Raw genomic sequence first — 21,873 nt, 5'->3', positions numbered from 1 at the left:
ATCTATCTATCTATCTATCTATCTATCTATCTATCTATCTATCTATCTATCTATCTATCTATCTATCTATCTATCTATCTATCTATCTGTCTGTCTGTCTGTCTGTCTGTCTGTCTGTGCAAAGCGCATAACTGCAGAGGAAATGCAACGGCCTCAAAACATATTAGCTGTGTGTGTTATGTACGTTAGCACGATTGTGATGTAATGTCTTTTTTTTGTCATTTTCTCCAACTTCCATCTCCCTCCTCCATCTTTGTCCTGTGTCCATCAGCCTCTCTCTCTCCTCCTTCCTTCCTCTGTGGTTCTCTTCAGGATGTAGTAAATTAGAGCGAGGGCTGGGCTTTAGTGCTCCGTCTGAGTCCTTAGTGTCTGATGACACAGCATCCTCCTGTTCTGGGGCAGGGGAGGGAAGAGGAGGAGGAGGAGGAGGAGGAGGAGCAGGAGGAGAGGGTGGAGGCGAGGGTGGAGGCGAAAAACATCTGAAGGGTGGTGTACTTCCAGTCATCTGGAAAAGTTTGGGGAAAGCACAGTCATAGTGGAGATGACGTTTTTTCTTTTCCTGTACATCCGGGTGTTTGTGCTGGTGGAGAGCGCACTGGGAATGACAGACAGGACACTGACAGGGAATCACTCACTTTAAACGAGTTATCAGGAGGGAAATGAGTGAAATTATAATCAAATTATAATCAAATTTTAATCAAATTTTAATCAAATTTTAGTCTCTAATACCAAACGGAACAGACTTGCAGTAATTGAATAATCAATTGAAAATCCAAAACATTGATGAGATTTTTATTGTTGCTTTACAACTACAGCGTGCGTGCGTGTGTGTGCGTGTGTGTGCGTGTGTGCGTGTGTGTGTGCGTGTGTGTGTGTGTGTGCGCTTGTGTGTGTGTGTGTGTGTGTGTGTGTGTGTGTGTGTGTGCGTGAGTGTGTGCGTGCGTGCGTGTGAAGGTCATCGCTGTCTTCAGATCGACCTCACGGTGAGTTTAGCTGAGCAGCAAGTTGTGAGATATGATGCGACCAGTCCAGTTAGGATGTTCCTCTGTATGACCTAGTCTTTATTGTTTCCCTCCCTCCCTCCTTCCTCATTGTCTCATTCTCAGTTTCTCTCTGTGCTGCATGCCTCCCCATCCCTCTTCCCCCGTCTCCCCATCCATCTCAGGTTTGGCTCTCTCCCCTCTGCAGCTCTTTGGCTTTCTGTTCTGCATTACTCCCTTTTCTACTCCATCCACCCCCCCCCCCCTCTCTCCCTCCCCCCCCCCCCCCCTCTCTCTCCAGCCCCTTTTTTTTTTCTTTCCATTCTCTCTCGCTGTTTTTGCTGCTGTCCTGTATTCCTTCTTGCCTGCCACCCCTCCCATATCCCTGCGCCACTCTTTACCCTCCTGTGGCACACACACGCACACACACACGCACACACGCACGCACACACACACACACACACACACACACACACACACACACACACACACACACACACACACACACACACATGAGGCTGTCTCTGCAGCTGCATTCTTCCCGATTCCGGCACATACTCCTTTCTATTTCTCCTCAGAGCTCTCGTGGGAATTAGGAACATTTCAACGGCGTTGCAGCAAAAACCATACATTTATAATTGAGGACGCTCACTTTACATTGTCAATGAGCAACTTCTGTGTCGGCGCACGCCGTCCGCGGCAGCGATGGGGCAGGTCGTGCGGGGAGCGAGGCCTTCGGGGTTCCTGAAGGCCCCCCCCGTCCGGACCCCGACGTCGGCCCGCGCCCGGGCGGTCCTCCACGTGCGCTGCGGAGGAACGCCTTTGCGCTGCGCGGGGCGACCCGCCCGGTTCGTGGGGACGCTTGTCGGCCCGTTTTTAAAAAAAGCGCGCGCTCGTCGAGAAATAAACACGAGTCGCATCACTGAGGGAAAAAAACGTGGTGAGTCACACAGTGATGCGTTCAGACAGGACGTGACGACGGGCCAATCACACGACGGGCTTTTGCTTTGTCAGTAGAGCTTCTCTGAAACAGAGTTAATATATATATATACTGTACATATATATACAGTATATATCTATTTTATAGCATTGATGAAGTGACGGTACTTTTTTTTTCCCGGTAAGAGGGAAAATGCCGGCGCGGTGATGGATATTTCCGCCGGCACAGATGCCGTATAAGCAAAACGGCGCGGGGAAGGGAGGCAGTGCGAGGAGACTTCCGATGCAGAGAATACATTTTGTCTTTCCCCCGGACCGCCGCCGCCGCTATTTTTAATCTAATTAGATTTCAGGACACCACTCGTCTCGGGACGCTTTTGGCCGCCGCCCCGTCCCATCCCCGGTGTTTCCTCCCGCGCCAGCCGCGAAGCCCCCCCCCACCTTGGTCCACGCGGCCATGACGTGCGCTTCCGAAGGCGTCGCCGCCGCTGCGTCGCGGCTGGGGCGTCACACACTCTATATCGCCTGATTATCGCCCCTTTGTTCTTTCACTACGTGCACCCTTGCGTTCTTTATGGGACCGTCCGTGCACTGGATCCTCCAAATGGGCGTTTTTTAAATTTTGGGCGAGGTGCGGCCGCTGGACGTTGGTGCCGTCGGAAATGGTGCTGGCTTTCAGTCCGGCAAATCCATTGCCCCAACCACAGCTTTAACACGGCATCTTTGACCGCATCCAAATGATGCACATAAACAAAACATGCTGCATATACAACACACACACACACACACACACACACACACACACACACACACACACACACACACACACACACACACTTAGAAATAAAAACACAGGCCCTCAGACCCTCACGCCTATAGCCCGGTGCTGTTTATGAGCGGGGAGTGGTTGTTGAGAGGCAGGAGTCAGCAGATCTGCTCCTGATCGATGGCGGCGTTTTGCGGTTCTCTTCCCGTAAAAGCTTTGAGCTCGGGAGGAAGAGGAGCGTTTGGCCGAGTCGTGGGCGGGGGGGGGGGCCCAGCCCGAGCCCGTCCTCTGCGGAGCCGCGGCCGACGCCGGGAAGCGGAGGGGCGACCGCCGGGGCGACCGCCGGGGCGCGCGGCGGCGGCGGAGAACCTCTCCCCCCGATGGGGCCGGGCCCCGTCGGAGGCCCACCGGCCTCGCATCTCATCCGCTGCCGTTGCATTTTTTTTCAATTTTATTTTTTTTCCCCAATCGCGCAAACGCCATTTTCGGGAAAAACAATGCGGCCGTCGTTTAGAAGCGCTGATGAACGAGGCCCATCGGTTGCAGCAATAACTGCGACGACGTCACAGTGGGGGAGATATTCCTGCTGATGTTTTCCATTTGGTCCCATGTCTCTGTGGAGGTTACGACGCGATAAATGTTCACCGTCCCTGGGGGGGGGGGGGTATTTGAGAGTCGAATTTGTGGCTAACCTTTTTCGTGATATTTTTTAGTTGTATTTATTTATTTGTTTTTATTCTTAACGTCGGGGGCATTTCACAGATGGGTGGCAATCTGCTCAGAATGTATTCTCCCTGCTCGCGGTTACAATGTTGAACCTCTGTCAACTTTTATGAATTAATGAACTCTCTCTCTCTCTCTCTCTCTCTCTCTCTCTCTCTCTCTCTCTCTCTCTCTCTCTCTCTCCACAGACGTTTATAGTCCTCAACAAAGGGAAAACACTCTTTCGCTTCAGTGCCACGCCGTCCTTGTACATCATAAGCCCCTTTAATATATTTAGGCGAATAGCCATAAAGATTTTGATACATTCATATCCTTTTTTGGGACGGAGGGACACGTCTCCTCTGGACGTTATCAAACTCAACTCCCCCGCCGCTTGCTGTTTTTCCCCTGCATGACTGTCCCCCCCCCCCCCCCCCCCGGCGCGACTGTTTTCCCCCTGAATGACTGTTTCTCCCTCCGAACAACCGTTTTCTCCTTCTCTGCTGTTGACTGCGTTTCGCATACACTCTCCATCGCACCTTTGTGCTGTGGTGATCAGTGAACTCATCTGAATTTCTCCTTAACTCCGCTCACATTATTCAGCATGATCATCATGTGCACCATTTTGACGAACTGTATATTCATGACTTTTAGCGATCCCCCAGAATGGTCCAAACAAGTGGAGTAAGTACGCAACTTTTCCCCCTCTCAGTTTAAATACCTTTGCACGCGTACATGTCATCGGTGTGTGTGTGTGTGTGTGTGTGTGTGTGTGTGTGTGTGTGTGTGTGTGTGTGTGTGTGTGTGTGTGTGTGTGTGTGTGTGTGTGTGTGTGTGTGTGTGTGTGTGTGTGTGTGTGTGTGTGCGTGCGTGTGTTTTGGGGTTTTTTTTTCCACTATTTTTTTTTTTTTTTGACTTTCCTTCCTTTTTCCAGGTACACCTTCACGGGCATCTACACCTTCGAGTCGCTCACGAAAATCGTGGCCAGAGGTTTCTGTATAGACGGCTTCACCTTCCTCAGAGACCCCTGGAACTGGCTGGACTTCATGGTCATCTCCATGGCGTAAGCAGCTCAAAGCCGCTGTATTCCCTCCCTCATCCTTCCCGTCTCCTTCTTTTTCTTTCTCGTTCTCAGCCCCCCTCTCGCTCGTTTCACCTCTTCATACTCATCTATTGTTATTGACTTGTGGGGCATGTTTTTTGACGGTTACGCAGGCTAATACCAAAGTGCGTATAAAAAAAGATAAGGGAGGGCCGACGATGGAAGTGAAATAACGGTGTGAGGAAGGCATGACGTGAGAGCGGGAGATAAAAACATCAGAAGTAAAATAATGAACCAGGTCGAAATAAATGCGATCGCAGGACATACTGTATGTTTGCACCAGCAGGGGGCACTTTAATGAATTAGTCTTAATTGTTGAACTTCAGACATTTAAACATTGCTCACGACAAATTCTGTCTTTGTGATTTGCTGACGTTAAGTGTGCTTTGGATGACAGGGTCTAGAGCTTATATAATAAGGTTTACCGTAAACCATGTAATAAATGATGTAGCGGAGGTATTTTTTAAATTTATTTCAGTTTTGATGGTGACAGTGAGCACTCCCTTTTAACCTGATCATTTCTTTCTGTACGATACCCCGGCTTTAGTGGGGCTCAGAATTAGAATCAATTATGAGAAATTTGTCTTGATAATAGTTGATTCATTGTTGTACATATACATACATATATATGAAAAACACATCCATAAAAATACAGATATATATGACAAAAAAAACAATCTACATAAGATAAATATAAATATATATTTATAATTACAAAGAACACAGAACATAAATTTGTCCTGTGTACAAGATAAATGAAAAGGCTATGACAGGGACTATATATAAAACATTAATATAGATGGATATTCTGTATAGGATGAATAAATATATAAACAATAATACAGGCATGGATGACAATGGAAGAGCAGGTCTAAATGATTGCAATGTCCAACCTCTATGTTATTACAATGTTATTAAATTGTTATTACAATGTTATTAAAATGTCTTTACAATGTCATTACAATATTATTACAGCATGTTGCACACTGTGTGGTACATTGAGTGTTTTTCATTCTGCGTGGGATGGCTGCTAAGTAACCGTGTCTGATCCACCCTGCAGGTATATAACAGAGTTTGTAAACCTAGGCAATGTGTCCGCACTGCGTACGTTCAGGGTTCTGAGGGCTTTGAAAACTATTTCTGTAATTCCAGGTAAGCCTCCCCAGGTGTCTGTGTGTCCGGGTGGGCGAGTCGTGGGGAGGGGTCCATGTTAGGTGTGGTTTTGTTTTTACTCCCCTCTCTCTCTCTCTCTCTCTCTCCTCTCCCTCTTCCTCCTCTTCTTGCTCCTCTTGGCTCGACAGGCACCCGTCCCCCCCGTCCCCCCGTCTCTCTCTCTCTCTCTCTCTCTCTCTCTCTCTCTCTCTCTCTCTCGCCGTGGTGACCCCCCCCCCCCGCCCCCCGCCCCGCCCCCCGTCCCTCCGGTCTTCGCTGGTGGTGCTGGTGCTGGTGTCGTGCTTTTTTGCGCGTGCGTACCTGCGTATCGTCCGGTTGTGTGTTGTGTGTCACGTGTTCTGTTCTGTGTGTCACCCCTACCTTGTTGCAGATATATAACAGAGTTTGTGGACCTTGGGAATGTTTCGGCGCTGAGAACGTTCAGGGTTCTCCGAGCATTGAAAACTATTTCTGTAATTCCAGGTGAGACTCCCATTTAAACACTAAGGCTGAGTTGATTTTTTTACCTACTGCCTCTCATGGTTTCTCTGACATAAGTTTTTGTTTTGTCTTTGAAAAGAGGATGCCTCAAAAAAAAAAAAAAAAAAAAAAAAAAAGAGACTTATTTTTTTTTTTTTTGTTAAATTTTTATTTTTATTTTTTTTATCAAAAATGGTAGACATACATTTTTGATAGGCTGAGCAGTCTACTGGCAGTCTTGGGGTTAAGTGGAAAAGACGAACGCTGTGTGATTGTGAAGACCATAAATTCGACAACACATTATTGTGCTGAAAAGCAACAAAATCAACATTGCTTTCCCTCCAGTACGCCTATGTTGTTGTGCTAACATGGTAATGTCTGACAAAATAAAATCATTCAAAAGAACGCTTTAATGTTCCGCTCTTAACTGTTATTTTTTCTTATACCAGTGATATCCATTTAAAGATATGAACCTTAATGATTAAATAAAAAAGATCTCAATGGAGCAAACACGATTGTGAAATATTTCGATTCATTAATTCCTCATTGATACGCACGCATAACTGCATTTTTTTTTTATCTATCCACCATTGTTTTGTAATTATTTGAGTCAGTGTCAAAAAACACATTTATTCCCTAAGACTGCCAAGCCTAGTTTGACAAGACATTTTATGCTGCATGAAGCTTCAAAACACCTGCTTTGACAAGTTTGGCTTTGAAAGGGCTTTTCCTTTGAATTCTACTCTATTTTATTATGACTGATTTTTTGGGGGATTTAGAATGTTTTTGGTGAAGATCTTTGTCCATCCTGGGTGTCAAAGAGAGACAAGGAAGCGTATTATCACAAAAATAAAAACATATTCTGTGCATATAACTCAGCCAATGCATATGTGCATATACCATAGTTTATATACATATTCAACTTTGATCAAGTGGTAAACTCATTTATATCAGTGTATTAAATGTTTATAGATCAGATATAACCCCCCCCCCCACACACACACACACACACACACACACACACACACACAGATCTGAGCACTTATACTGGGTTAAAACTTTTGTTGGTTCACCAAGGATATTTTAGGGCACGTTGGACTCTGCTATGATTTGTTGTGGATTTGTGTGCACACAGTAGTGTAAGTGCTTCGCTGTGCTCTGGGCTCACCCGCCCGGGGGCTCGCCCAGGGGGGGGCCCTGCACCATGGGACAGTGGGGTGCCTGGGATGGGAACGGTTCTTCAGTTAAAGCAATGTCACCATCACGGTTATGGACAGGTGATGTTGACACAGAAGTCAATTCCTTCAGCCTTGGCGTTTAAATGACTTGCATGCCACCTCTCATCGCTCCCCCACCTCCCCCCTCACACCCCACACCCCCCCCCCCCCCCCCCCCCCCCCCCCCGCCTGTCCTCTTTTTCTCTTCTCCACCTCCCGTTCCGACCGAGCCCGGTCCTGCGCTCTCTGTTTTTGGTGCCGCTGTGTTTGGTTGAAGAGGTGGACGTTCATTACTGTGGATATCTGTCATCTGAGAGCGGCTCTGGGATGTTACTGAAGACCGACGCTCGCGGAGAAGGGTCGGCGCAAATCTGACCCGTAGCTAATTAGATGAATCAAACTACACCAAAAATAAGTAAATAAATAAATAAACAAATTAATTAATTAATTAATAAGACGACTAAAAACTCCCCCCCCCCCCACCCCCATTGACGGCACGTCGAAGTCTGACAGAAACACCCCGCGCGGCCGCTCTGTCCGGTGCCTTGTTCTATGTTTGGTATGAGGCTGCAGAGGGCGACCTCCTCTGCTCACTGTCTGTTGGGTATAGTGGATGTTTGTGCCGTGGAAAGGAGTGTCTTGCACTGTTAAGTGGGGCTAGGAACAATCAAGGCGTACAGCCACCGAGACATAGTTGTTGTTTTTTGTTGAATCTGTGATTTCTGCTGTAAAGGAAAGGTTAAAGAAAGGAGTCAGTCCAGTGAACCGAGCGACTTACCGGAAGGCACGTTGCACCGCCTGCTGTGCCGCACGGATCGCGGAACTAGTGGAGCACAGAACTCACAACTCAATAACAAAACGCCCTATATCCAATCTCAGTTAGCCTTTTTATTAAAAATCAACATTTTCCTGATTACATCCCCTCACTTTTCTCGCCTTGGAGTTGTTTGAATGATATGTCTTTCAGAACTTTAAGCCGGAAGACATCATACCAAACATCAATCCAATTATTTCTTAATAATAATAATAATAATAATAATAATACATTGCCAACTGAGAGAGATTAAAAGCTGAGAAGCCAGGTTTGGTTAAAGCCTAACGCTCGACATTACAAGAAATATCTTGACACCTCAGCTGTGTAAAAAGTAAAACATGAATTTCCTTCGATGCCAGAATGACAACAGTCACCAAAGCATTAAACACAGGGTAAAATCATTAAGTCTGTGTTATCCTCTTAACAGTTTGTGAAATCAAAACTCCTCTCCCTCCAACCACATAATTGCAAGCTTGGGCATTATGTCCCCGCAACGCCCAAGCTTGCAATGTCCTTATTTGTGTAAGTGCGTGTGCTCGTGTATTTGTGTATTCATCTATGTTTGCGTGCCTGTATGTGTCTTTCTTTCTTTTTCTGTGTGAACACATTTGTGTGTGTGTGTTTGTGTGTGTGTGTGTGTGTGTGTGTGTGTGTGTGTGTGTGTGTGTGTGTGTGTGTGTGTGTGTGTGTGTGTGTGTGTGTGTGTGTGTGTGTGTGTGTGTGCGCGTGTGTGTGAATGTTTGGTTGTCCATGTGTTCTTGTGTACGTGTCTCCATGTATCTACGTCTGGATGTCTTGTGGGTGTGTGTGTGTGTGTGTGTGTGTGTGTGTGTGTGTGTGTGTGTGTGTGTGTGTGTGTGTGTGCGCGCGCACGTGCATGTATACTTGTTTGCATGCATGCACGTGCGCGTGTGTTGTACAAATGTTTGTTTTGTGTGTGTGTGTGTGTGTGTGTGTGTGTGCGTGTGCGCACGTGTGTGTGTCTGTGTGTGTGTGTGTGTGTGTGTGTGTGTGTGTGTGTGTGCGCGGGCGTGCGTGTGCGTGTGCGCACCATCCCTCCCCTCCAACAGGCCTGAAGACCATTGTGGGCGCTCTGATCCAGTCTGTGAAGAAGCTGTCGGACGTGATGATCCTCACCGTCTTCTGCCTCAGCGTCTTTGCCTTAATCGGACTGCAGCTCTTCATGGGAAACCTGCGGCACAAGTGTGTTTACTGGCCAATCGACATGAGCGACCGCTACCTGAGCAACGGCAGCAAAGGATTCGACTGGGACGAGTACATCATGAACGACAGTTAGTTTTGAATATCACCAATCGCACATGTACATTTCATGAAATTTCGACTTATTTTTTGCAATTTATTGTGGGATTTCTTTCTTGATCATTCCAATACAAATTTAACAAATATTTATTTGTTTGTATATATATTGTAATCCCATAATCAGCATTAGCCGTTCTGGTGATTTCGATATGTTTGAGCGGATCCCACTGGCATCCGCTCAGTTTTCTGGCCTTGGAATTGGAATGTGTTTTTCCGGGAACTTAAAAGACAAAGCCAAACATTAGTGTTATTTAGGTCTGTCTACCCTTTACTCTAAACAGCACATTATCCAAATCTTACATCTCTAATTGAGTTTAAATCTAAATAATCATGACACCAGATCTCAGTTTTAGCATTTTATTATTGTTATTATGATTATTGTGAATATTATGATTTTTTTTAAATATTATTATATGATATTATTATGATATTTCTATTGTCCAAATATTGAGCAATAACTGTTTTCTTTATTATCATTTTTTTTTAGCCAATTTCTATTTCCTCCCTGGGACGCCGGATGCTCTACTATGTGGGAACAGCAGCGACTCTGGGTAAAACCATGCCTCACACAGCACTTGTCTATGTGTATTACAGCATATCTTTAATGCCTAAAGTTAGTGGTTTTATCATGTTTTTTTCGCCATCGCTGATGAACCCGCCTCTGATGTGTTCCTTACAGGAAGTGTCCCGAGGGCTACATGTGTATGAAAGCGGGAAGGAACCCCAACTACGGCTACACCAGCTTCGACAGCTTCGGCTGGGCCTTCCTCACCCTTTTTCGGCTCATGACCCAGGACTTCTGGGAAAATCTCTACATGCTGGTAAAGCACGAGCACGAGCCGAACTCCTCTTTCTTCCTCTGTGTGCAGTGGGAAGAGAGCGAGAGCGTGACTTAATGTGGCTAACGCATGCAACCTATTGCTGCGGGTGTGTGTGCAAAAGTGTCTGAGCAAGACTGATGATTCACATTCAGATTCCTGCACACTCCTGCACGGCTGTTCAGTTTTTTCACTTTAAAAAACAAATATATTGAACATATTGCACACATTGTTTATTCTCCATGTTGTATGTTACGCACCATATTCTTATTCTGATGATTTTTCCTTCCACGTCAGACTCAATTACATCATCACCGCAATAAATCAGCAAAATGGCCTTCCCGCAACCCCACCACCACCCACTCTGTGTTGCCTTTGTGAATAGATAGAAAGGGTAGACAACTATAAACTTATGACACTTAAAGCTTGACGGCGCCGCTTGGGTCTCTCTCCTCCCTCTGCCAGACCCTGCGTGCTGCGGGGAAGACCTACATGATCTTCTTTGTGCTGGTGATCTTCGTGGGCTCCTTCTACCTGGTCAACCTGATCCTGGCCGTGGTGGCCATGGCTTACGAGGAGCAGAACCAGGCCACCATTGAGGAGGCGGAGCAGAAAGATGCGGAGTTCAAGGCCATGCTGGAGCAGCTGAAGAGGCAGCAGGAGGAGACTCAGGTGAGCCTCTCTCTGTCGCTCTCCGTCTCTCTCTCTCTCTCTCTCTCTCTCTCTCTCTCTCTCTCTTTCTCTCTCTTACTCTCACACACTGGCACCCAGTTTCGTAACTCCCCTGGCCTTTTGCGCTCCCCCTTCCCCTTTTTCCTCGAACCCCAGGCCGCTGCTATGGCAACGTCCGCGGGCACGGTGTCTGAGGCGGCGCTGGAAGACGAGGGGGGCGGGCACCTGTCCCGCAGCTCCTCCGAGGTCTCCAAGCTGAGCTCCAAGAGCGCCAAGGAGCGACGCAACCGCAAAAAGAAGTGGCGGCAGAAAGAGCAGGAGAAGGAGAAGGGCGACAGCGAGAAGGTGATCGAGTCGGACGACGGCAGCAAGAGGAGTACCATCCGATTCCCAGGCAGCCGGCTGGGGAGGAAGACGTCCATCATGAACCAGGTGAAGTGAACACAAATGAGCGGTTCAAAAAACTTGTGGAAGGTGACTGCGACAGTCCCAGGGTGCTTGTATTACACTCAATAAATGTCAATACTGTATATAATAAACTAATAATAATAATAATAATAAAAAATAATAATTGTTATTATTATAAATAATAATAATAAAAAAAATTAAAGCAATGGTTTCTGTATGCTTGTAATTGTTTATATTTTATGTGGCATCGTGTCATTCATATGACATCCACAAAAATAATTTGGCTTGTTCAATATATTGCAGTATTGTGAATATGCATATTAATTGAGGCTGTTTTATTCTTGTGTATGATAGAAGTAGCCCGGGCTCCCCTGGTTCTCCATTCACCGTTTGAATGTATTTTCTCCTATTTTCTCTTCTCTTTTGTCCACAAGCCCAATCTCATCTAAGGATTTCCCATTTTGTGAGAAGTGACATTTCAACGTTGCGTCCTTTTTCTCATTGTGTCCAAACATGTCACCCCACCGTCTCCCCTGTCGGGCCGACGCCGCTCTCTCCGGCGGGCCCCCTGCAGTCACTGCTGAGCATACCGGGCTCCCCGTTCATGTCGCGCCACAACAGCCGCAGCAGCATCTTCAGCTTCAAGGGCCGCTCCAAGGACGTGGGCTCGGAGAACGAGTTCGCCGACGACGAGCACAGCACGGTGGAGGAGAGCGAGGACCGCCGGGGCTCCCTGTTCATCCCGTACCGCCGCAACAGCTACAGCGGCTACAGCCAGGGCTCGTCCCGCATCCACCCGCTGGCGCCCCACTCTGGAGGGAAGAGGAACAGCACGGTGGACTGCAACGGGGTGGTGTCGCTCATCGGCCCGGGGCCCGGCGGACGGCTTCTGCCTGAGGTGAAAATAGATAAGGCAGCCACTGACGACAGTGTAAGGATGTCCATGAGACGCTGATACAGTCTAGGCATGACGGCGGTGGCCCAAGCCTCTCCAGCTTTGCCCTTTGCCGCCTCTTTTCCTTTGTTCCTTTCCCTCTTGATCCCCCACCCCCACCCCAACCCGCCTCGCCCCATATCTTTCTCCTGGTCACCCAGTACGTCGTTTCTACTTTAAAGATTCTGTCCCACATCTCACGCTCCCCTCCACCCAACGGTCCTACAGGCTCTAATCCCTCACTCTTTGATAGACATTCCCATGACTTCACGTGTGTTTAATATCTGACAAGATCTGTAGGCCAGGTTTCCTTCATTTACTTTAAAAAGTACACCTAAACTACACCCAAAATGTCCCTTACTCAAATGTCTCTTTCCACTCCACTGCTCCCTTTCATTTCGTTAGGACTCCCAACTAGTGGGTCTATGCATTTCGCTCTCAGTCCGTCCTTCCCTTTGCCCTCCATCTCTCCGCCCTCTCCGTCTCTCTCCTCTCCTTTTGTGTCTTGCTCCCGTCCTTGACTTAACCACTGGGTGGTGCAAAAACAAACCTTACCTTTTCCTTCCTTAACAGCATTCCTCATCCTAGCCAGCATGGTGGTCTAATTGCTTTTGTCTTTTCCACTTCTCTTCAAAAGAGACATGCCGTACCAGCGAATGATGTCCTGAATGGTCTTCCTTTTTCAGTTCGACATGCATGTCTGTGCATGCAGTACCGTAGTGCTCAGTCTTGTCATACGGGGACAGGGGTGAAATGGTGCAGGGTTCGCCCGAAGTTTGTTGTGTTTGATTGTTGGGCGATAATGCTGAAAAATAGAAGGGAAGCTGCATTTATCTGATTTGGGTTATTCCTGAGCATATGTGCCACCATATGAGTGCTGAAAATGACTGACACCCTCTCGCTCTCTCTCTCGCTCTCTCTCTCTCTCTCTCTCTCTCTCTCTCTCTCTCTCTCTTTCTCTCTCTCTCTATTTCTCTGAGTACAGACCACAGAGGTGGAGATAAAGAAGAAGCATTCAGGGTCTCTCATGGTGTCTGTGGATCAGCTCAACTGCTCCTTCAAAGGAAAAGACCGAGCCAATAGTCAAATGAGTGTAGTGACCAACACGCTGATGGAGGGTAAAGAAGGATATATAGTCTATATAGGCTATGACTGTAGTTGATATATGGCAGATCATTGCATATTAATGTTTTGTACACCTCAAGATTTTTTTATTTGTCTGACATGGAATTTGGAGGAGAAAGTTGGAGGATGCATTATTGCATATTATTATTTACATATTTACACACCTTGAATATAATTGGTTGATGTGACTATTTGGCTTTCAGTTATGACACCAGAGCATGTTATATCTAATGTGAAATGGTGTTTCCTTTGCCATCATAGAGACGTTTTCTCTCTCGCCGATATCGCTCCGGGTGCAGCACTGACTGTATGTGTCACTCCATGTTGGTGCTCTGACCTGTACCTTCTCCTCCGCGTCTGGCCCTCAGAATTAGAGGAGTCTCAGAGAAAGTGTCCACCCTGCTGGTACAAGTTTGCCAACACCTTCCTAATCTGGGAGTGCTGTCCCATCTGGCTGAAGATCAAGCACATCACCTACCTGATCGTCATGGATCCATTCGTGGACCTGGCCATCACCATCTGCATCGTCCTCAACACGCTCTTCATGGCCATGGAGCACTACCCCATGACGGAGCATTTTCAGGAAGTGCTGTCTGTCGGAAATCTGGTGAGCAGCATCATACTTTATATCTTTTGAAGTAGTGATTTGCATTTATTTATTTTTCACTTTGCAGGCCTTATGAGTCTGATGTTATTTTTAACATGAGTGGTTCAGATGTGACACAAACACAGTTTTAGTTTGGACGGCTAGAACTTGATGGCTTACAGAACTATTTATTTATTTATATATACCAATAAATCCTATTTAATTGTCCCTTGACCGGTTAGGTTTTTACATCTGTCGGAGGTAAAATGCCTATAATGGCGTATTTTGGTAAGAGCCATTTTGTGAAGAGCTACCGTTGCCTGCAAATGTTTTTATATTTTCCTTCAGATATCAACACTTGATAAAAACAGATATTCAACATACATATGCACCGCCCGCATACACACACACACACACAAACACACGCATGCACGCACACAAACACACTCGCACGCACGCACGCACACACGCACACATAGACGTTTGAGGGGGTCTTGTTAAAAATTAAATTCCAATTTTGACCTGCTACTGTATGTTTGGTTCAGGGGAGACAGGCCTTAGTTTACCACACACACACACACACACACACACACACACACACACACACACACACACACACACACACAATATACAGCTACTGTATGTAATCTGTACCTGTGGCCATTGAATGTCTGATGTCAGAGGAGTTGGCATGGTGCCGGAGGTGTCAAAGGAAATGATGTCTCTAGGATTGGCGCACTGTCAGCGGCAGGAAAGGAAATGAGGTCAGAGGAATTGGCATTGCCTGACAGATGGTGCAGTGTGAATCACCGGGCATTCTTTGTAGTAGTGATTTGGTGCATGTTTTTCGGGACCGGCGAGCTCGACATGATAACGGCTTGGACAGTAAGTGCTGCTCGACGCCAGAGCCCGATTCATTTTTAATCAGCACTATATCACACAAAAAGCCATGTAAGCAAACTATGGGTTTTCCACTCTGCACTTTAATTCCAGTTTTATACACTCACAGCATTTATACAGATAAAAAAAAAAGCGTCAGCTGGTTGGGTTTTTTTTTCTCATCGCAAAATTTTTTCCCCAGAAACACAGCGGCCGTCGAACATGCACTTAAAGGACAGACTGCAGAATTGTTTTTATTTACTGGATTTAGTATACAGCGTTTAATCTTCAAGATTCTATACATTTTGTCATTGTTTTTACAGAGACAATAACCACTAAGGACAAACATCAAATAATAACATGCACTTATTTCATTGCTGGCAAAGTTCATGTTTATACTGAAAAGACTGAACTTGACAGTTTTTCAGCCAAACCTGCTGTGGTCTACACCGCCTGGATCACATCTGTAAAAAAGAGACAGCCAGATGTTCTCTGTAAACCCCCCCCCCCAGGTCTTCACCGGGATCTTTGCCGGGGAGATGTTTGCCAAACTGATCGCCATGGATCCCTACTACTACTTCCAAGGCGGCTGGAACTGCTTTGACGGCTTCATCGTGACCCTGAGTTTGGTGGAACTGGGTTTGGCGGACGTGGAAGGCCTGTCCGTGCTCAGGTCGTTCCGGTTGGTAAGTGCAACTCTCCGCCAACATTAGCTTCACATCACAAAGGCAAGCAGCTGCAAAAACGCTGGCGAGAGTAAGAGGACTGGCTTGTAATAACTATGTCCAGTCAGGTATTACTAGACTAAAAAGAGATGTCCTGTTGGAAATCTTTACCGGATACCATGAAATACATGCTAAAATACATGCTCCTGATGTGGACAATTAATTCATGTTAATGCCTGAGTACAATTTGGAGCTACTGACATTTTTGTGGCAGTTAATACGGTTGCACGAAGTTAACTTTACCGTCATATGAAAGAAAATATTCGATGAGGAAAAACAACCCTTAACTAACCCTTAAAATTAAAACCCTTAAAATCGAACTGTTTGATGGATGTGTCTTCTCTCCCTCGTTTAGCTGAGAGTGTTCAAGCTGGCCAAATCGTGGCCCACCCTCAACATGCTGATCAAGATCATCGGTAATTCGGTGGGAGCTCTGGGGAACCTGACCCTGGTGCTGGCCATCATCGTCTTCATCTTCGCTGTGGTGGGCATGCAGCTGTTCGGGAAGAGCTACAAGGACTGTGTGTGCAAGATCGCCAAGTCCTGTGAGCTTCCGCGCTGGCACATGCACGACTTCTTCCACTCCTTCCTGATCGTGTTCCGGGTGCTGTGCGGCGAGTGGATTGAGACCATGTGGGACTGCATGGAGGTGGCGGGACAGACCATGTGCCTTACCGTCTTCATGATGGTGATGGTCATTGGAAACCTGGTGGTGAGAAAGGACAAACGTGGTTTTGAGACGGTATTGGAGAAAGTTTCCCAGAGCTCTGGATGATGTGTGTGTGTGTGTGTGTGTGTGTCTGTGTCTGTGTTTGCGTGTGTGTGCGTGTTTGCTTTCAGGTGCTGAACCTGTTCCTTGCCTTGCTGCTGAGCTCTTTCAGTGCAGACAATCTCGCCGCCACCGACGACGACGGCGAGCCCAACAACCTGCAGCTCGCCGTGGCTCGCATCAAGATCGGCATCGCCTGGTTCAAGGCCCACATGCGGGTATTTGTCGCCACAGTTCGAAAGAAGGTAAGACCAAAATATGCCGACGGTGGGGAGTATTTCCAAATCAGTTTGTCCTCAGGCTTCATCTTGAAACTCAACCAACAGCCGATTGAGGACGAACAGAAGCTCAACTGCATTGCCAACCACACCGGCGTGGACATCAACCGCGAGCTGGACTACGCCAAAAACGGCAACGGCACCACCAGCGGCATCGGCAGCAGTGTGGGGAAGTACATGATCGACGAGGACTACATGTCCTTCATCCACAACCCCAACCTGACCGTCTGCGTGCCCATCGCCGTCGGAGAGTCGGACTTTGAGAACCTCAACACCGAGGACTTCAGCAGCGAGTCCGACGTGGAGAACAGCAAAGATGTGAGTGCTGAAGGGGGAGGAGAGGGACGCGCTCGGCGGCTTGAGCGAGTCCGACGCTGCTTAGTGAGGAGAAACGGCCGGTTACGGGTTTTTTGGGAGAATACAGTTGACCTCTATCCAGCTGGTTTGACAGTAGCCTCCGACACACATCCTGACACGGGAGGCGACCCTTGCACTCGTTTAATGTGGTCGTGAGTCCAGTCCCGGTTTTCTCCCATGTTTTTTAGCATCTGCTCTTTCCAGATTTTCATCCACTTAAGCGGAACTGGCCTGAACTGGCCTCGGGTTATTCAGACTGTCAGCCTGCCTGGCGTTTCAGAACATTAATTTAGACATGGGGGCTCTAACAACTGCACTCGCTGCTGACTCTGTAAATGGACGGAAGAGCCACAGACGAAACGTGTAGATAGGATAGACCGTGCAGTGGGACGACAAACTCACACTTGATCCCGAGTGCTGCGTGAGATCTGATGCATGGGGGGGGGGGGGGGGGTAACCTTGACCTGGTTTGCAGAGGTAAAAACTGAGGGAAGGTGGCAGCAGAAGCAGCGTACCTGCAGCGGCAGATCCTCAGTCCCTCACCTCCAGGCTCCATGCAGGGTGGGAGGTGGGGATTGGACAGAGACAGAGACGGAGGCACTGTGGGCCAATCAGCACGCAAGAAAAGGGTTTGCCGTGTTGTGCTGGGGGGGGGTGGAGTGGGAGAGAGGGTGGGGTAAAGCAGAGTGAGTAAGAGAGAGAGAGAGAGAGAGAGAGAGAGAGAGAGAGAGCGAGAGAGAGAGAGAGAGAGCGAGAGCGAGAGAGAGTGAATGCAGCCCTTTGCTGACGACTCCGAATTACAAAGTGCAGCATCATTCTCTCGTGAATTGGATTGGCTGGGTGTGCTTGTGCCTGCATGTGTGCTGCTGCTTTGAATATATTGCAATAATAACACTAACACCACTTCGCCCTGTTTCACCTTGACTTATTGTCCAGTTATGACATGATTAATCACCACAGTTTGAATTCCTCCCGCCGCAGCTATTGCTTTAATGTCTGAAATGAGGGCTCTGTATGAGGATAGGTATCTCTACTACTCAAATGATTTCTCAATGCAGTGAATTTGTGTAATCATTTTGGTTTATAATATTGACTCTCCATTGATGCACACTAAAAGTATAAGTATATGTAGTCGGTGTTAATCAGTAGTCAAGGTTAATTACTATGGGATGAAAGCCTCTTACTAACAAGGTGAGGCCAATGAGAGGAGGGTGCATGCTTTTAACATGCATGAGCCCCGGGGAAGCGGCGGGAAGAGGTCACCGCTGTGTTGGCACGGCTCAGCCTCCCCGTGCGCCTGGACGCAGAGATTGATCCCAACTTTCTTCTCCCTTTCTCTGAGCTGGATGACACCAGTTCCTCTGAGGGCAGCACCATAGACATCAAGCCTGATGTCGATGAGGTGGTGGTGGTGGAGGTGGTGGAGGAGTACCTTGACCCAGATGCCTGCTGGACAGATGGTACGAGCCTTTTTCTTTTTTTTTTTTTTTAAATAGGTGGTCTATCCATTAACAAGCGTTATTATCACTGTGTGTGTATAGTCAGGTGGGTTAGCACGTCCGTCCACTTCAGTGGTGCCGTGTTGTTTATTTGCCAAATAGAATGTGTGGCCAAATACAAGTGCTGCGACGTGCCCATCACCCACGGCTGGGGCAAGCACTGGTGGTTCCTGAGGAAAACCTGCTACCTGATCGTGGAACATAACTGGTTTGAAACGCTCATCATCTTCATGATCCTGCTCAGCAGTGGAGCTCTGGTGAGAGACGCACGCACGCACGCACGCACGCACGCACGCACGCACGCACGCACGCACACACACACACACACACACACACACACACACACACACACACACACACACACACACACACACACACACACACACACACACACACACACACACACACACATATCCACACTCCCACATCTACTACACATCCAGAGAGGAGAAATATGGAGGGTCAGAAAGGAAGGATCAGCAAAGCTTGGATGTGAAAGCCCCTACGAAACTACCACTCATAATGTGTGTAATATTATGTAAACACCAGAACAAAAACGAAGGTTAGGATTAAACACGTTCCAAACACTCAAACAAAAATGTTTACATGAATAGGGCAATTTCCACCTTGTCCCGTAGGCCTTTGAGGACGTCTACATCGAGCAGAGGAAAACCATCCGCATCATCCTGGAGTACGCTGACCGGGTCTTCACCTACATCTTCATCCTGGAGATGCTGCTGAAGTGGGTGGCCTACGGCTTCGTCAAGTATTTCACCAACGCCTGGTGTTGGCTGGACTTCTTCATCGTCGACGTGAGTGCCTCCCCGTCACAGTAACACATTTGGCACGAACACGAAACACGTTATGTCAACACACTGGCGCTTTGCGCGTCGCATCTTAGAAATAAGACATATATTAACACATTAGAAATATATTAACACATTTATTGTGTAATGTTTTAAGGATATGCAGTCCCATGTATAGGAGATGTACTTGTCTTACTAAAAGTTCAGTTTGACTCAAAACCCTGTGTTAATTCATTTTCTTGCTGCTGTAAGTGTGACCATTAAGCATTGATGGGTTTGTAGCTGTTCCTACACCGTCCATCCATATATGTCCCTCTATCCAAGTATTTGATCAAATCTTCTTTACTGTCAGACTTTTAATCTGTCTTCACTGTAGTTCTTTGCCACGATGCTGCAAAGGTCTGAAGTAGTAATATTTGGTCACGTGCAGAGTATGTTCTGTCACGCTTTGTGGAATAAATGTTGTTTTGGAAAATGGGAGACATGGCATTGCAGTGGGGTCTTAGTTTAGTCCTAGATAGCTTGACTGCACATAAGAATTACAGTAGAATGTGTCGACACACACGCCTTCAGTGAAAGTTGGATGTCATATGTAGAAAGTCGTCAAGAATAAATATAATGATATCGTGATTAAAGGGTCCAAAGCCATGCCAAGGACTCCCATTACATGGAGTGTTTTCTTCTGCTCTGTCATCCACGTCGGGCTTTTACTGTTCACCGAATCTTGCATTTCATCTGCTAATGTACATGGAGCGCACTAATCTCTTCCCGTAATAATCTTTTTCAAGTCAGAGTCATTTTGCAACTGTATGCGATGTTACGGGAATGCATGTGATGGAAGGCAAATCGTCCACAACCCTGATTCAGTCCGTGCCGTGTGCCCGGTGCTTAATTTACTGTCTTTCTCCAGGTCAGACTTGTCTCTGGAACTCAGGTGCTGGCTCTCCACCCCACAGAGAATCTCAGTAACACAGGAACCACAATAATGTTGTTTTGATGACCGTGTTTTGATGACCAGTTATTACCGTCTGCGTTGAGTCGGCGCGTTCTCCCTGTGCTTGTGCTGGTTTCCTCCCACCTCCAAAGACATGCCAGTGAGGCTAATTGGAGACTCTAAAATTGCCCATAAGTCCCATTCAGGGTGTCCTCTTGTGACCCTGACCGGGAAACGTGGTAAAGAAAATGGATGGACGGATGGATTATTGCGGTCAACATTTCTCTGTGTCTAACACGATCCTGTCCTTTTTCTCACAGCAGGTGCCTAAAACTGTGTCTAAAACTCTCTTTAAGTTGAGAGGGACACTGTGCTGCAGTGGAGAGAGGGGCAGAGGGTCCATGTTTGAGGGTGCAGGGTAAGGTCCGTGTGCTCTGTCTGGGGTTCTTACTTTCACAGGTCACCCTCTTTCCTTCTAACCCTGAAAGTTGTCCTCAACCTCCTGCGTCCTCCTCCTCCCTCTCTAACTAAGATGTTACCTGGCGTGAACACTGTATTATTTCGTACAACGTGCCGTCTGTGTATTTTCTTCTGTCGAGTTGGTTTGGTGTTTGTGGAAACATTGTCCTCAGATCTCTTTCCCTCTTTGTTGCAATCTTCTCTTCTCTCCCTCTCACCGTGTCAACCACAAGTTTCTTTCCAGGGGTGCGTACAGTGCCGTAAGCTGGTCACCAAAATTGACCAGTTTGACCAAACTAAATTAAACTCAAAAATACCAAACGGAAACATATCCAGAAAAAAACTTGGCTATTGTATATTGTTTTGATCCATATTTATTGCTGTGCACTCTCATTTGTATACGTACATACTGTATATTTACATACGTATTATTTGTATATGTTTTTATTTACATATACACATCTATATGTCTGTACAAGCCTAATAACTGTAAAGATCCAGTCAAGTAGATGCTATCTTTTTCTCTGTACCTCCCTCATTTTTGTCGATCCTTTCTTTCCTCCCTTCTCTTTCCCTCTATCCCACATAGGTGTCGATAGTCAGCCTCATAGCCAATGCTTTGGGCTACTCCGATCTCGGTCCAATTAAATCGCTCAGGACACTGAGGGCCTTGAGACCCCTCAGGGCCCTTTCACGTTTTGAAGGGATGAGGGTAAGACATGAGACACCTTCTGCATGCCCGTCCCAAATAGAACCACCGACGCTATAGAACTGCTTTCCATTGACAAAGATTTCAATGGATGACTGTTGATTTGTCGCTGAAAAAAATTAATTAATTCAAAACCTGTTTAATACCCGTTAAAACCGTAGCTCTCGATAGAAGCTAAACTTCAGCTATACCAAGAGCTATGAGAAATGTGTCTCTATTCTCGATTCGAAATCTCCTATTTTCAATAAGAATCGGGCCAACTTCCTCATATTGCCGTGTATCCACGTCCGATGCATTAGATGAGTCTGTGGATGCTGCTGTGCAAAGAAAAAATCCTCGCCTCTCCGCTGTAGAGTTTGGCTTTGGCCCTGTCGCACTGGAAGATGAACAAACTTCTGGTTGCATACCGTCTATCTCATCCCCACTCGCCCTCCCTCGGTGAA

General features: G+C 46.9%; 1 protein-coding gene across 2 annotated transcripts in view; it reads left to right on the top strand.

Annotated features, from left to right (window-relative positions):
• The window catches only part of scn8ab (sodium channel, voltage gated, type VIII, alpha subunit b), a gene marked incomplete at both ends in the record, with an annotated part of 29,575 nt that overhangs the window by 3,601 nt on the left and 4,101 nt on the right, over positions 1-21,873 (top strand). The window contains 20 exons of one of the 2 annotated variants that reach the window (XM_080000696.1): positions 3,597-3,742; positions 3,991-4,071; positions 4,322-4,450; positions 5,550-5,641; positions 9,223-9,444; positions 9,960-10,023; positions 10,152-10,293; positions 10,756-10,962; positions 11,119-11,394; positions 11,945-12,299; positions 13,285-13,422; positions 13,798-14,036; positions 15,407-15,580; positions 15,975-16,331; positions 16,460-16,633; positions 16,715-16,984; positions 18,366-18,483; positions 18,625-18,779; positions 19,161-19,334; positions 21,311-21,433. In XM_080000696.1, coding sequence (XP_079856822.1) covers positions 3,597-3,742; positions 3,991-4,071; positions 4,322-4,450; positions 5,550-5,641; positions 9,223-9,444; positions 9,960-10,023; positions 10,152-10,293; positions 10,756-10,962; positions 11,119-11,394; positions 11,945-12,299; positions 13,285-13,422; positions 13,798-14,036; positions 15,407-15,580; positions 15,975-16,331; positions 16,460-16,633; positions 16,715-16,984; positions 18,366-18,483; positions 18,625-18,779; positions 19,161-19,334; positions 21,311-21,433 — 3,636 coding nt within the window. Of the gene's footprint in view, positions 1-3,596; positions 3,743-3,990; positions 4,072-4,321; positions 4,451-5,549; positions 5,642-9,222; positions 9,445-9,959; positions 10,024-10,151; positions 10,294-10,755; positions 10,963-11,118; positions 11,395-11,944; positions 12,302-13,284; positions 13,423-13,797; positions 14,037-15,406; positions 15,581-15,974; positions 16,332-16,459; positions 16,634-16,714; positions 16,985-18,365; positions 18,484-18,624; positions 18,780-19,160; positions 19,335-21,310; positions 21,434-21,873 lie in introns of both variants that reach the window. The other variant, XM_080000697.1, reaches the window with a different exon arrangement.

Source organism: Zeus faber (assembly GCF_960531495.2).
Source record: "Zeus faber genome assembly, chromosome: 5".
Taxonomy (NCBI): domain Eukaryota; kingdom Metazoa; phylum Chordata; class Actinopteri; order Zeiformes; family Zeidae; genus Zeus; species Zeus faber.
Note: the sequence above shows the minus strand (reverse complement) of the source record. Positions and strands in the feature narration are given on the sequence as shown.